At 62.9% G+C, this 14176-nt stretch overlaps 1 protein-coding gene across 6 annotated transcripts in view; it reads right to left on the bottom strand.

Annotated features, from left to right (window-relative positions):
* Nucleotides 1-9252, bottom strand: part of MICALL2 (MICAL like 2) — a 22561-nt gene extending 13309 nt beyond the window's left edge. For 4 of the 6 annotated variants that reach the window (XR_003793182.1, XR_003793183.1, XR_003793184.1 and 1 more), the window contains exons 1-2: nt 8965-9252; nt 1319-1367 (exon numbers count right to left, since the gene is read on the bottom strand). Coding sequence is in view for 3 of the 6 variants with exons in the window: in XM_029220784.1 (XP_029076617.1) it covers nt 1319-1367; nt 8965-9107 (192 nt within the window). In the remaining 3 variants the exon portion in view is untranslated. The remainder of the gene's footprint in view (nt 1-1318; nt 1368-8964) is intronic. The other 2 variants (XM_029220783.1, XM_029220786.1) reach the window with 2 other exon arrangements.
* Nucleotides 9253-14176: the final 4924 nt, after the last annotated feature.

The following is a 14176-nucleotide window of genomic DNA, read 5'->3' as shown; positions in this document are numbered from 1 at the left end:
CCCCTCCCCTGCCCTGCCAGCCCAGCAGGGCTCCTGCCTTCACACTCTAGCCCTCCCCTAAACTACCACAACCCCCACCTCAATCTTTGTGCCTCTAAGACGAGGCCCCTGGGCTCCCAGACCCGCAGGCCCCAGCAGTGACCACCCCACCACACTAGGATCAAAGCCCTCCTATTGCCTCTGACTCCTTCAAAATATCGACTTGGCCAAAAAGTTCGTTTGGGTTTTTCTGTAGGATCTTATAGTAAAACCTGAACGAACTTTTCGGCCAACCCAATATACCCAGAAGCTGGCCACTCCGGCCGCCAGCGCCGGCCCCCTAACCCCACCCTGCTCTCTGCACAGAGCCCGTGGAACCGGAGCGCTCCTATAGCACAGCAGCCTTCAGAGAAGCCAAGTCCCCCCACACCCCAGCCTCCTCTCTCTGTCCCAGCCTCCCCGCCGCCCATCCACCCTCTGTCCCAGCCTCCACCCCAGCCACCCGCCCCTCTGCTCCTGCCGCACCCACAAGCTTGGTGCCCTCCAGCCCCAGAGGCTTCACCCCTGCAGCCCCCTCTCCTTGTCTTCACCCAGAGTCCCTGCCCCTCACCACGCCCCCACCCCACCTCTTCCCTGCGGCTCCCGTTCCTGCCCACACGCTAGCCGTGCTCAGCGTGGTCCGACGACCCTGTCACGGTGGACACATCCTACTCGGAGCCATCCACGCGTGGCTAGCGAGTGCCTGAAACGCGAATGTGTCATTTTATTTCATCTCAGTTGAGTTAAATTTAACTTCCACTCGCCAGCGCGGCGGATGCTGCCCCCAGACTCGCAGACCTGACGGGGGTGGGCATCCTGCTCACGGCTGCACCCCAGCAGGGACCACAACGGAAGCGCAGAGAACACGGGCCAAGTTTCTGGGCATCAGCCCCGTGGGGTCATGGAGCTCATTTTGCAGCAGGGAAGCTGAGGCCGGCTAGGACTTGAACCCAGCCAGCCTGAGAGCGGGTCCATCCCAGGACCCACCCGGGGGCCCTGCCGCAGAGCCACCTCTGAGCCTGCTCTGCCTTGGGTGGGAAGGAGGGTCCGGCCCTCCTCTCCCCTCCCCACCGAGAAAAAGAGGGACCAGGAGGCCTGGCTACGAGATCTGGGGCTGTTCTGGGGAGCTGGGATTGCCCAGCTCGGGACAGGCTGTAGAGCCCAGCGGCGAGTGCCCGGCCTCCCCCTGCCCCCCTGTGGGCAGCAGTGACTCCATGGCTACCCCAGGGGAGGTTGTGCCCACTCGGGTCCCTGGGACACGGGCTGGGGACGGCGCAAACCGGGCTGAGAAGGCACTCACCAGTTTGTTGTTCTCGTAAATGTTTTCCTTCCTGAGGGCATCGAAGTTTCTGGAAAATTTAAATACAGGTGTTCAAAGTAGGTCAGGGTCCAAGAAGGGAGGGGCCACAAGGGCCTCAGAGGTCATCTTGCCCAAAGGGGGAAACCGAGGCCAGGGGTGGAGCAGTGAAGGTACGAGGTCACACAACGACCAAGAGGAGGGTAGGGCTGGGCACCAGGCCTCAGGTTCTGGCCCTGCTCTGGGCCCGGGGATGCCGTCCAGCACCTCCCGAGACCTGGACCCCAACGGCGTTTGGGGGTCGAACGTGCCCACCAGGTGCCCAGCCGTCCTCCCGAGGGGGCAGACCCTCAAGGCTGAGAATATTAGAGCCCCCGGTGCCTCCCACACACACTTGACCATAGGGGTGCAGGGGCCCCAGGCCCGGCCAGAATGGTAGGCCTCCCCGGAGAGGCCAGGAGCACAGCGATCGTTCCGAAAGGAGGAGAAGCCCAGCGCCAGCTCCAGGCCGGTCCCGGCACTCCACACACACGCCCCGCACAGCACACCCGGGAGGACGCTCTGACCGGAAAACACAGCCAGACCCCAGCAGGCGGCCGGCCCAGCGCGGGACGTTCGGCTACGCGGCCCAACGCCTATCGGGTGGGCGGTTAAATACAGATCTGTCTGTTCATATGCTGGGTGGCAGCCTTGCCGCTTTGGGGTCAACTGGCTTGTTCCGGAAGCCTCGTGGCACAGGAGAGAGCTGGGGGCGGGGCAGGGGGGCCGCATCCCAACTCATCCCGGCCGTGCTGTCTGACCCAGGCGGGCCCCCTCTTCTCTTGAGGCCTCAAGGTCCCCGTCTTAAGAGGGTGACCACAGCTTCTCATGGTGAATTCGAGGGCGCTGGCTCAAGGCCGGGCAGGTGGCAGGCAGAAGGGGGAGGGGAGACCTTGCGGCCACCTGGCCTAGGATGGCCTGGCTCCCAGCCCTGACCGTGCACTGACCCCACCTCCCTGACCCTGCGACACCCCCAGGAGGCCTATTACACAGATGAGCAAACTGAGGCTGGGGCAGCGGCTGCCCCTTGGCCACACATTGGGGGTGGGAGGAGGACAGGGGCTGCGGTTTGCCCACCTCCCGCCTCAGGGGCCCCATCGGCCTCCAGCTGCTGTCCATCAACCTGCCCGGCTCTTTGGGAAACCTCCCAGTTTCCGCCTGGACCACCTCCCAGGTAACGTGTTCCAGATGTGAGACCACCCCAGGAGAACAGAGGGTGCTTTGTGCCCGGGACAGGACAGCGGACAGACCCGTCTGCGGGGGACAAATGACCGGAAGAGTGGGCGGGTGGGCGTGACAGCCCGACATCCAGGGACGGCCATGGGCACGTGGAGTGGCTGGGCTCCGTCCGCCGCCCCGGGGGCTCTCAGCCGTGCAGGCCCCTCTATCCTCAGCGACTGGGGTCTCAGGAGCGCCTCTCCCTCCCTCCCCCCACCACCCCTTTGAAAGCTCAATCTCTTCTCCAGACCTGCCCAGGGTCACTGACCGAAACGGCCGTGTCCTCAGCAAGATGCCTGGCGCTGGAGGGCAGGATAACAAGGTCTGTTTTGTCTCCAAACAAGAAGGAGAAGGAAGCCCTCTGCCCCCCGCGTTGGCCTCGGTCCCCCAGGGGGCCGCAAGGGCTCCGTCTAGCAATCTGGGGCAGCCAGCTGCCCCCAGCGCCCTCTCCGCCTGCAGACCCAGAGTGAGGGTCTCAGGGCTCAGCGTAAATTGGGGCACCCACGACGCAGTGCCAGCCCCCCTGAGCAGGGTCAAAGGCACGATGGCCAGAGGGTGCAGAACTGCCCTTCCACTCAAGTTCAAGGAACACCACCCTCAGCACCAAAGCCAAGCTGCCTCCCAGGACCCGCAAGGCGCCATGGCTGGGCCGGACTACCCTGGCCAGTCCCAGGACTACCACGCCCCTCCCAGCCTGAGCTCCCTCCGCGCGCCCCGGGGCCTTGGCTCACTGCTCCCTGTGCCCAGAGCGGCCCTGCCCATTTCCCGAGGCCTGAGCTCACGTCCCCTCGGCAGGGGGTTCCGTCAGCATCAACTTGGTCCCTGAGAGCTGCGGGCCAGAGCTCTGAGGCCAGCAGAGACGGGCGAGGGGTCAGAGCTGCCTCGCAAATCCCTTCTGAGAGCGCCAAGGAGGGGCCCGCCCGTCCCCGTCAGGAAGTCCACAGGACCAGGTTTCCGCCAGCAGGCGACCCCCCGGTGGGATGGGCTGAAGTGTCCCCCAAAAGAGGCCCGATGGAGTCCTAACCCCCACAACCTCAGGACGTGACCTTATTTGGAAACAGGGACTTTACAGAATCAAGTTAAAGTGGGCCCTAATCCAAAATGACTGGTGTCCTCACACACAGGGGAAATTTGGACGCAGAGATGTGCAGAGAGAGAGGACGAGGCAGAGGCCTGGGGAGCAGACAGCGTCTGCACACCCAGGGCGGAGGCCCCAGAAGGAAGCAGCCCTGCTGACACCCGCCCTGGGCTCCTGGACGGAACGGGTGGAAGACTCCTTCTGTCGTCTCAGCTGCCCATTTGCAGGACCGTGATCAGCAGGCCTCGCGGGCTGACACCTCAGGCTGACCTCAGGGAGGTGGCCGGCTTGCGTTTAAGGCCTTGCGGGATCAAACTGCGTCAGCACCTTCATCCGAGAACCTGCGCACCGGCGGGCGGGGACCCAGGGCACCTGCCCCAGATAGATCATTTTTTCAGGTGAACTCCTGTATTTAAAATCAGGGATATTCTTGGAATTCCCTGGTGGTCCAGTGGTTAAAACTCCGTGCTTCCACTGCAGGGGGCACGGGTTCGATCCCTGGTCGGGGAACTAAGATCCCACAAGCCGCTTGGTGTGGCCAAAAATAAAAATAAATAAATAAACATCAGGTGTGCTCTGCTCCGACCCCAAGGTACCTGCCTGGGGCCAGGCACACAGCTGGCACTCTGTGAATGCTGCCGATGAGGTAGTTTGTCCAGGGGTTGCTGAGCGGTGGGCCTTCGGGGGCATTTGTTTACTTTTTCGGCACCAGCCTAATGAATGAGCTCACTGGGTCTGTGCGCCCTGCCCTGGCCGGCGCCGGGCCTGGCTGAGAGAGCCCGAGGCACGCACGGCCCCTCCCGGCCTGCTTCCCGCAGGCCACAGCTGACCAGGGCTGCTGACCTCCTCCTGCCCCCAACGCCTCGGGGGCTCTTGGGAATGTGTACCCCCTTCCAAATTCCTGGAGAGCTGACCTCACGCTGTTTATTTCCTGGAACTAAATGCAACTACATGGGGGTGAGTGCTGGGACTGGGGGCGGAGTGGGGTGCGGGGGGAGATGACAGAAGCCCAGCCTCTTTTCCAGGCATCCCCAGCACATCTGGAGTTAATCCCACCAGGAAGGGGAGCAGAGAAGGTGAGAGACAGACAGACAGAGAGGCTGAAATACAGATGGAGGGAGACATGGGTACCAAAGTGCCCAGAGATGAGACAGGAGAGCCCAAAGGGCAGATGTGCGGGGGCGGGGGGAGGAGGCGGGGCTCAGGGACAGAGACACCAAGGCAGACACCCTGCAAGAGGCCAGGGGAGAGGGAGGACAGAGCCAGGGAGGAGTGGACGGAGGAGGTGCCCGAGGCGAGGCGGGGAGGAAAGGTCCCCCCTGCTGTAGGCCTTCCTCAGGCTGGCGCAGACCCCGACCCCGACCCCAGGGCCCATCCAGGAGGGGTCAGCCTGGGGCTGCTGCAGTGGCCTAAGGGGTAGTCATGGGGGTGCTGGGCCCGAGCCCCTTCGCAGCCACAGGCCCTCAGGCCAAGAACAGAGGCCTCTGTCCCCAGGTGGCTTCCTGCTGACCACGAAGCCAGCGTCGGGGGGAGGCCAGCCTGTACCCGGGGCCCAGCCCCCTCTGCTCTGGCCCAGAAAGCAGCTTCTGGGTGCGGGCCTCTGGGGGTGAGTCTCCTGACACCCCACGACGGGTGCGTCTCCAAGAGCAGCCAGGGAGCCACCCCCAACTTGTGGCCCAGCCTGGCGGGGGCCCCAGAGCTGCAAGGAAAGGTCAGGTCACCCCCCACGGGACTGAGGAGTGGGGGAGGCCCAGTGAGTTTACACAGAACCCACTTCCTAAGCCCCGACCCCTCCGCGGCTCCCACAGAGGGCCGGGCTCCAGCACCCCTCCCTGGAGAAGGAAGCCCAGCCCCTGCCTCTGGGAAGGGCTGCGGCCCTGGCCCTGGCGTCTGGCCTGCCCACCCTCCTCCCGCCCTCCCGGCCTCCTGGAGCTTCAGTCCCTCCTGGTCTGGCTAGAGGGGAAGGAACACTCCAGCTCCACAGGTTTACTGCCGGGAGCAGGAAGGCTGTGTTTGTTTTGAGCAGTTCCTGCTCTCACCTGGCTGCTGGGCTGCTCAGGCAGATGTGGTGTCACTGGGGAAACAGACCCTGCGGGCGGGCGAGCACCTCCAGGCCCATCTGAGAAACCTACAGCTATGGGGTGGGCACCTACAGCTCTGGGGTGGGCACCTACAGCTCTGGGGTGGGCACCTACAGCTCTGGGGTGGGCCTGGCGGGCCGGCCAGGGGCGGGGATGGGCCGGGCGGATCCCTGGGTGAGCCTGAAACCCGCACACCTGTCCATGTCCCTGGTGGTGTGGGGCAGGGGGGGCGACCACTGCAGGGCGCAGGTAAACTCGCAGATCCCGGTGGACAGAGCCAGCAGGAGGACAGCCAGGCAGCTGGAGCTCCCACCCGGCGGGCTCAGCGCCCAGCTCCTCCTTTCACGGCCGCTCCCCTCCACTGGGGGCCAGGAGGAAACAGGCTCACAGGAGCAGAGAAAGGGAAGGACTTCCTGGTGGCGAAGCTAGGAGACAGGGAGACAGGATGTCCACTTTCCTGCTGCTGGAGGGTCTTCACAGGATGGGGGGGGTGGGGGTGAGTGTCACCGGGTCTGAGCTCGGGGGCTCCCCCGGGAGCACGGCCACCCCACGAGGTTCCTGCGTGTTTCCTCCCCCTCACGCAGCACTGGGGGCCGGTGGGGTGGCTCAGGGCTTCTCGGGTGCGACCACCCCTCCCCCAGCCACCAACTTGCCCAGAGGCATCGCCGGGACCAGAGGTGGCGGAGGGGTATCTAAGGCATAGACACAGGCCCGTGACACACATGGGCCCACACGCACGGGATTCGATCAGCCAGTATCTGTGGAGCCCCTTCTGGGCCCCGCCACGTATGGGAGCCTGACTGGTTCTCCGCAAACTGGGCGCCTTGGAATAACAGACATTTATTCTGTCCCTCCCAGCCTGGAGACCAGAAGTCTGACATCAAGGTGTGAGCAGGGCCAAGCTCCCTGTGGAAGCTCAGGGGCAGACTGTGTTCCTTGTCCCTCCCAGCCTCTGGTGGCCTTCCCTGACTGTGGCCACGTGCCTCCATCTCCGCCCCCGTGGCCTCCTCCTCCCCTTGCCTGCTGCTCCCAGGCACCTGCAGAGCCCTCACCTGGCAGCAAGGGCCATACTTGCTGGGCCCCAAGCGGACCTCCCTCATCCACAGACCTCCGAGCGCTTGTCACGTGCCAGACGTCGTCCAGGCACCGGGGACACAGCAGTGAACAAAGCAGACAGACGTCCCCACCCTCTGGAGCCGAAAGTCCAGTGGGGGCAGGTGACCAATGACCAAGCCAGCAGTGAGTGCGATAACTCACCGCCGAGTGCGAGGGTGCGGCCGCCTCCTCCCTGCCCAGCCTTCCCCACCCTCTGGAGCTGCCTGAGCTTCCGTTCCTTTATCTGTTTGCTGTCTGTCTCTGTTCCCAAAGCGTCCCTCCCCGAGGCAGGGGCCAAGGCCACAGTGCTGCGCATACAGCAGGCGCTCAATAATGGTTATGTGAACTGCTGTAAGACACCAGCTTGTGCCAACACGTGGACACACCCACATGTGCACGCCTGTCATCACCCGCGGGCAGTGCGTGCTGGGACAGGTGCACACACACACACACACACACACACACACACACACACACACAGGCCTCTAACCCCAGCACAGCTGGGAACAGATGGAAGCTCCCGGGGCTCGGAAAGGCCCCAAATCTCCATTTACACCCGCGCGGCGTCCTGAGGTTGCTGGCCTGGCAGAGGGCGGCACCCTCCTTCCCGCCAACGGCAGACTTCTCCTGCTGACCCGGTGCGGGCTGCCTGGGGTCAGCCACCAGCCAGCCTCCCGGGGACCCTGCCTGCCCCAGGCTCCACTGCCAGTCCGTCTCCCAGTCTCCCAGTCTCCATGGCCACGCGCCCCGGCCCCCCACAATCAAAGCTCAGCTTCGGGTGTTCAGAGGGTAAGCGCATGCTGCCCCGATATCTGGCTCTGAGGGCAGCTAAGGCAAATCCGAGGCAGGGAGCAGAGAGGGCTCCCCACGTGGCTCCACAGATGCATTTCACAATCCCAGGCGGGAGGAGGAAAACCCTGCAGGCCTCTTTCTTAAGACTAGCTTCCGCATAGAGGGCGGTGCTTGGGGACAATCCCTGGGGGTACAGCGGACATCTGGGTGCAGGGGAGGAGCCCCATGTGCCAGCCCTGGTTCTGCCTGACATGCTCTGTGTCCTGAACAAGGCTGTCTCCTCTCTGGGCCTCAGTTTCCCCGTCTGTACAGCAAGAGGCCCAAGGGCAGCATTGAGAAGGTGCTGCCTCTGGCTGCTCCCAGCCAGAGCCCTCCCTGGCAAACACGCTCCACCTGCCCCTGGTTCCAGCCATGGCTTCTCAGCAGAACACTTTTAACATTGAACAAACAGCATGCTTTTTCCAGGAGGCGTCTTCCAAGGACACCCTTCCTGAGCGTCCATCCGCCCAGCCCAGGCACCCTCCCTGGCAGCTTTACTCATTGTGAATTCTCACGAGGCAGGGGGGCCAGGGCCTCACAGCACAGAGCTGCCCCAGCAAGCCGGGTCCCAGTCCCAGCCAAAGAGCGTCTGCTGAGTGAATAACAGACGGAGCGGGTCCAGGGCGGGGACAAGATCTGGCAACAAGGCAGGGCCAACCTCCCAGCCTCGACCCCTAGACCCTCCTGGGGGGAGACGACCTAGCCCCCTCCCCTCCCCACCTCCCAAAGCTCCCATCTGATGCCCCATCACCCTAGGGTAAGGAGGCCCGGCCAAGGGGACCTGGGGGGTGGGTGTCTCAAGCTTCCTGCTCTGCATTGGCCCCTCCCCCACAGTGACCCTGGGCTGCATTCCTAAAGGTGCCGGAACAGGCTGGGGGACGGCCAGTAAGTACCACACAGTAAGACCCGAGTGCCCCCCAGCCCCTGATCTGGTAGGTAGGTCCCAGGACAGTGGGGATCTCAGAGGGCCCAGAATATGCTGGCCCTTTCCCAGGGAGACCGACGGGGAGGGCTGGCTGTGGCCGGAGCCCAGGACGCTGGCCTGAGTCATGGACTGACTAAGCCAGCGGGGGCGGCCGGACGTCCTGGCTCCGGCCCAGCTCCACTTGGTGGCCGGGCAAACTGAGACCCTGCAGGGGCCACGGGGCGGGCGTGCCTGCAGGGTCCGGCTCCGCTCGGCCCCGGAGCGTCCCACCAGGCCCCGGGCCGGGAGTTCTGACCGCGGCCCATTGCCCCGCCTCCCGTCCGAGCAGCCTGGCCTCAGTTTCCCCGCCGGAGGCCGGCGCGCGGGGAGCGGGCGCACTCACATGAGGTCGGGCCGGTGGCGGTGCAGGATGGCGCAGAAGGCCAGGCCGTCGCGGAACGACGTGGTCATGTTGGTGATGCTCACGTCCCGGTAGCCCTCGCACTGCTGCCGGCACCACTGCTGCAGGGCTGTGATGGCCGCCATGAGGGCAGCGGCGTCCGCCCGGCCGGCGCCGAGGCTCCGAAAGCGCTCCCGGGGGCTGCGGCCCGGCCCGAGCCCGGGGCAGACGAGCAGCCCGCCCCAGAGCGCCGGGAGGACTACGAGCGGGCGTGAGCGCGGCGGGAGTCAGCCCGCCAGCCCCTGCCCCCGGCAAGGCCGCGCCTCCGCCACCACAAGGCCCCGCCCTCCAGGCGCCGCTCCTCCCTGCCACGCCCCCGCCACGCAAGGCCCCGCCCCATCAGGTCCCACTCCTCCTGGCCAGGCTCCGCCCCGGAAAGGCCCCGCTCCCGAGCCAGGGCTGGCCCAGGCCCCACCAGGCCACCACAAGGCCCCGCCCCCTATAGACCACGCCCAAGGCCCCGCCCGCCACTCGCCTCCCTCCCTCCCAGGGGTCCGCGGGAGGCTTCGAGACTGTCTTTCTTTTCAAAGCCTCCGCCACCCCACCCTCCTGGAGCAGTGCGGTCAAGGCCACTTTACAGACGGGGAAACTGAGATCTGCCCGAGGTGCAGCGCGGCCCCCACCCCCGCCCGGAGCGCAGCAGGAACGCCCGTCGCATTTCTGGGCTTTGAAAGGACTTTCCCATCCGCCCTCTCTTGCCGGCGGGCATGTGAATCTCCCGGATTCACGGAAGAGGCGGCGGAGGCTGGGGAAGGGGCATGGTGCCCGAGGTGGTCCTGCGGGTGGGGCAACTCCCTCCAGGAGCCTCCCCGCCTGCGGCCTGTGCGCACGGGCTGCTCCTTGGGCCTGAGACCCCTCGGGGGTTCTTGGTGTCCTGATCTGTTTCCCAGTTTTCCACTTTGAGCATCTGTGACCCAAGTCATTACAGAAAAGTACCTCTTGTGGGGACCTCAGTTATTGGGCTGCTCCCCTCCACATTCTCAGGGAAACCTGTCTGTGGGCATGGGGACAGACAGCCAGAAACACTGACACCAGACAAGTGAAGTGACCCTGCCCACCCGGCCGCAGGCCCAGGGCTTGTCCAGACAGGGCCTGGCAGGAGGGAAGGCGTTTTCCTGAGATAGGCCTGGCAGGGGGACAGGGTGGCTTCTGTGCCCACTTGCAGGAGCGGAGACAGTCTTCCAGTCCAGAGGCAGCTCTTTCCTGCAGCTGGACCCTGTGGTGGCGAGCTCCCTGTCACAGGGGGCAAGCAGGTGCTAGACAGGGAGCCGCTGTGACCTGGGACTGTCACTGGCTGTGGATGCTGCCCTGACCTGCTGGGGTTTCCCAGCTAGAGGACAAAGGGCAATGTCCTGTCAGTTCAGTTGGACTGGTGGCTAGTCCCAGAACCAGGAGCCAAGTGGGTTTTCCTGACCCCCAGGGCAGCATTTAGGAGAACTGGAAAAGCGGGTGAGGTCGGGTAAGGCCAAGGTCAAGAAGGGGGGGGGGTCGGTGGTCACAGGGCTGGACGAGAGGCAGACAGGGCGGGGGGCTCAGAGTGAAGAGGACGAGGTGGCCAGAGCTCTGATTCTGAGGAGTTTAAGCTGCACGCTTGCCCCCACTGGCCACCACGTGGCCACCTCTGGGGACAGTGACTTGGGAGGCGGCATTCGTGGTGGTGTCCCCATCACCACCTCACACATAGCACATCTTCTGCTGGCCCTGCTCCTCTCCAGGGCCCCCCGATCCAGGACACCCCCAGCCTGCCCACTTCTCCCCACTGCGGCCACCAACATCTTGCTCCTGGCCACTGGCCAGTCTCCCTCGGCTCCCTCCTGCCCCCTGACCACCAGAGTCCACCCCTCCCCAGCAGCCAAGGGATCTTTCTAGAGAGCCAGTTGGACAAGCCCTTCCTTGCTTGGCCTCTGCAGCGCTCTGAATGAAGTCGTCCGGGCCCCTTATCACATCTCCAGCTGCTCCCTGGCCTGCCCTGCCCTGCTGGCCTCAGAACCTCCACCCCTCTTGCCTCCTGCACTCAGCCACTCCTGGTCCTCCCAGACCTCCCACCAGCCCCACCCACAGCCGGCCCATGACGTCCTGCCAGCTGCTGGGGCCACAAGCCTGGGCAAGCTCCTTGGCCCCTGTCCTCTCACTGCCCACATCCCATCCTGCAGGAAGCTGACCACTGCCACCACCTCCACAGCCACCAGCTGCTGTGAGCCTGGGTTTCTACAGGAATCTTCTAACCATGGCTCTGCCTCTGGCTTGCCACCTGCAGTCTATTCTCAACACAAAATCTTTGATGACCACGGGAGCCAGAACTTGCCCCTGCCACTTCTCCAGCCCCTCCTCCTCACAAGGAAAGCACTGTCCTCAGCATGGGCCATTGTTACCTCTCCCATCTCCCCTCCTACGACCGCCCCAGGACCTCAGCACTTGCCATTTCCTTATGCCTGGTCCGATGTTTCCAGCCTCCCTTGCAGGTCAGTGGGGCTGTTGTGGCTGAGTTCTGGCCAATGGAGGTGATGGATGCACCTCACACTCTAAATCTTCCCCGGTCTGCTGGCCGGAGGCAAAGGACCTACTAGATGATGGGGCCACAGGTGGACGAGCTTGGACACTGCAGGGTCAGGCAGAAGGTCATCACTGACCGGGGACATCCAGATTGGCCTCTGGGTGAGTGAGAAATGCAGGCTGGGTCCAGTTGCTGGAACTTTGGGACCTGTTTGTTACAGCAGCTAGCATTCTTACCCTGACTGATACACATACACAGATAAACGCAAAATTGCCCCTGTGACAGTGCTCCAAGGGACACACAATGCCATTAGATGGTGAAGAAGGGGCCCTTGTCTTGGTCCAGAGGCCGGAGATGGCTTCCCCGGGGAGGGCACATGAGAACTGAGACCTGAAGGGTAAATGGGAATTGGCTTGTCACAGGGGAAAGGGAAGAGTGTCCCAGGCAGAGGCCCTGCAGCAGGAGTATCCGAGGAATGGAGGAACTGGGCAGGAGGTGGGGTGCGGCTGGAGAAAGGGTCAGGAGGGCTTCTAGCATTTTCACACCCATTTTCTCACTTAATGCTTAAAGCCACTCTTTAAAAGTGGGTTGACCCTACCCATTCTGCAGCTCAAAAAATTAGGTTCTGAGGAGAGAGGAGACCAGTGGATCAGCCAGGCAGAGCTGGGACCTAGGACCCGGCACGGTGGAGGGCCCGAGGAACCCGGGTCAGCCCGGGCCACTGCCCTGCCCGGGCGGCTGCCCTTGTCTGGGTCAGAGCTTCCAGGCCAGGTGGTCTCAATTTCCCCCGGTCCTGCTTTCCAGCACGTGTTCAGACCCCTCGGTGATGATGGGGGCCCCTCCCCGGGAGGAAGGCTGGCAAGGACATTGCTGGGGACCCAGGGAGGATCTGGACCAGGGCAGCACTAATTTGCATCCAAAAAGCCAGCTCCCGGAGGATGCACCGCCTACTGGGCCCCTAGGATGGTTCTTGGTGGTGGGAATGGGCACGACACCTTGGAGTGGTGGGGTCTGTAGACCCTTTAACTGGTAGATTGAACCCCAAGTAACAGATCTGACCAAGGCTGATGGCCTGAGCTGGAACATAATCGGAGGCGCCTGTCCAAACACAGCAGACCTGGCGGTGCCCTGAGCCTTCAAGGCAGAGCAGGGAAACCAGGAGAGGCAGTGGGGGGCGAGAGAAAGAAGTGGGGAGGCATCCACCCATGCGGCCCTTCCCGCAGGACTTCTCAGAGCCTTCATGCCCTGCCGTGCACCGTGACTCCCAAGGGAGAGGCCACGCTACACAGGGGTTCCCAAACTGACTTGCCCACGGAACCTCTGCTGCAGGGGTGTCTCGGGAAACGAGTGCCACACAGAACAGAACCGGGAGCCCTGGCTTGTGCAAAAGACATGCTTGGACTCCAGCGGGCAGGTCCGGGTTGGCAGCCTCGCTCAGCAGCTTCGCCCTGTCACCCTCACTTCTCTGAGCCTTCACAGCAAGGTGGGGGCCCTCATCCCCAGTAGCACCAGGCTGAGCTGTGGAAATGCGGCTCCCTGCCGCAGTAACAGTGTTACCTAGCCAGGTAATTGTGATCGATGCCGCCTGTCTTTCCATTGATTGGTCTAGACTGGTTAAGGATATCATTCACGTCACCATCGCACCCTGAGCACCTCACCTTTAATAAGTAAGTGAAAAAGGTAAATAGTGCTATCTAGGTTTGGCTTTCCTCAAGCTCCATCCATGAAAAACAATTAATTTTCATGGCCACTGTGGTTGTGAGAGACGAATGCTGGAGGGTGGTAAGCAGAGCCCCCCAGAGGGATGCCAGCCCCTTGCCGCCTGCAGCGGAACCACCTTGGGGGGTCACGCTGGCTTCACAGCAGAGCATACAAGGGGTGTCCCCTCATTCCCCAGTTCCCAAGGCCATGGTTGGGTCAGCCAACGGCTCACGCAGGCGGCTGTGAACGCCCGCACCGCAGGCAGGAGGGAGCTGGAAGCTGCGACACCCCATTTTAAGGGGCCACCCATTAATTAATTAGGCCCAATGAATAATGCATGCCGCCTTGTGCATATTTATACGGCGTGCTATGGATGGTATACGTTCTAGTCCGAACACCTCACAAATAATTCACAACCCACTCCTTCCCCGGGCTCCGGGGGAACCTGGCCGGTGCTTCGGCTGGGGCTCGTGGGTTGCTTCCAACAGCCAAATTTTACATTTCATTATAAATGGCTTTGCTGGGCATGTCGGTAACTTTTACATTTCCATCCACTTTATTATTAATGGCTTTCCCGAACTGTAGCAGCCCAACGCTGCACACAATGCGTTATAAATATTTGATCCGGCATCTATAGTCTGCCATTTATCATTTATAACGGGTTACAAAAACATTATAAAACATTTACTGCACATTTATAGATCATTTTTGGCTACCATGACGATGTGTTACAAATACATTATTAATCCTTCTCACGCCAGTTATAGGAACCCTTTGTAATGGGGCCTGGCCCTCCTGTCCCATTAGCAGCGCGCAGGGGCTGGCAGGGGCGCCAGGGAGCAGGACCAGGGCGGAAGGAAGCCTGGCCCTGCCTCCAGTAGCTGTGTGTCCTTGGCCAGATCACAGCACCTCTCTGTTCATAAAGCAGGTCACATGACAGGCACCCTTCACTGAGCACTT

This window comes from Monodon monoceros, unplaced genomic scaffold, assembly GCF_005190385.1.
Source record: "Monodon monoceros isolate NGI ecotype Baffin Bay Population unplaced genomic scaffold, NGI_Narwhal_1 Super_Scaffold_13, whole genome shotgun sequence".
Taxonomy (NCBI): Eukaryota; Metazoa; Chordata; class Mammalia; order Artiodactyla; family Monodontidae; genus Monodon; species Monodon monoceros.
This window is presented reverse-complemented; position numbering and strand designations above follow the sequence as displayed.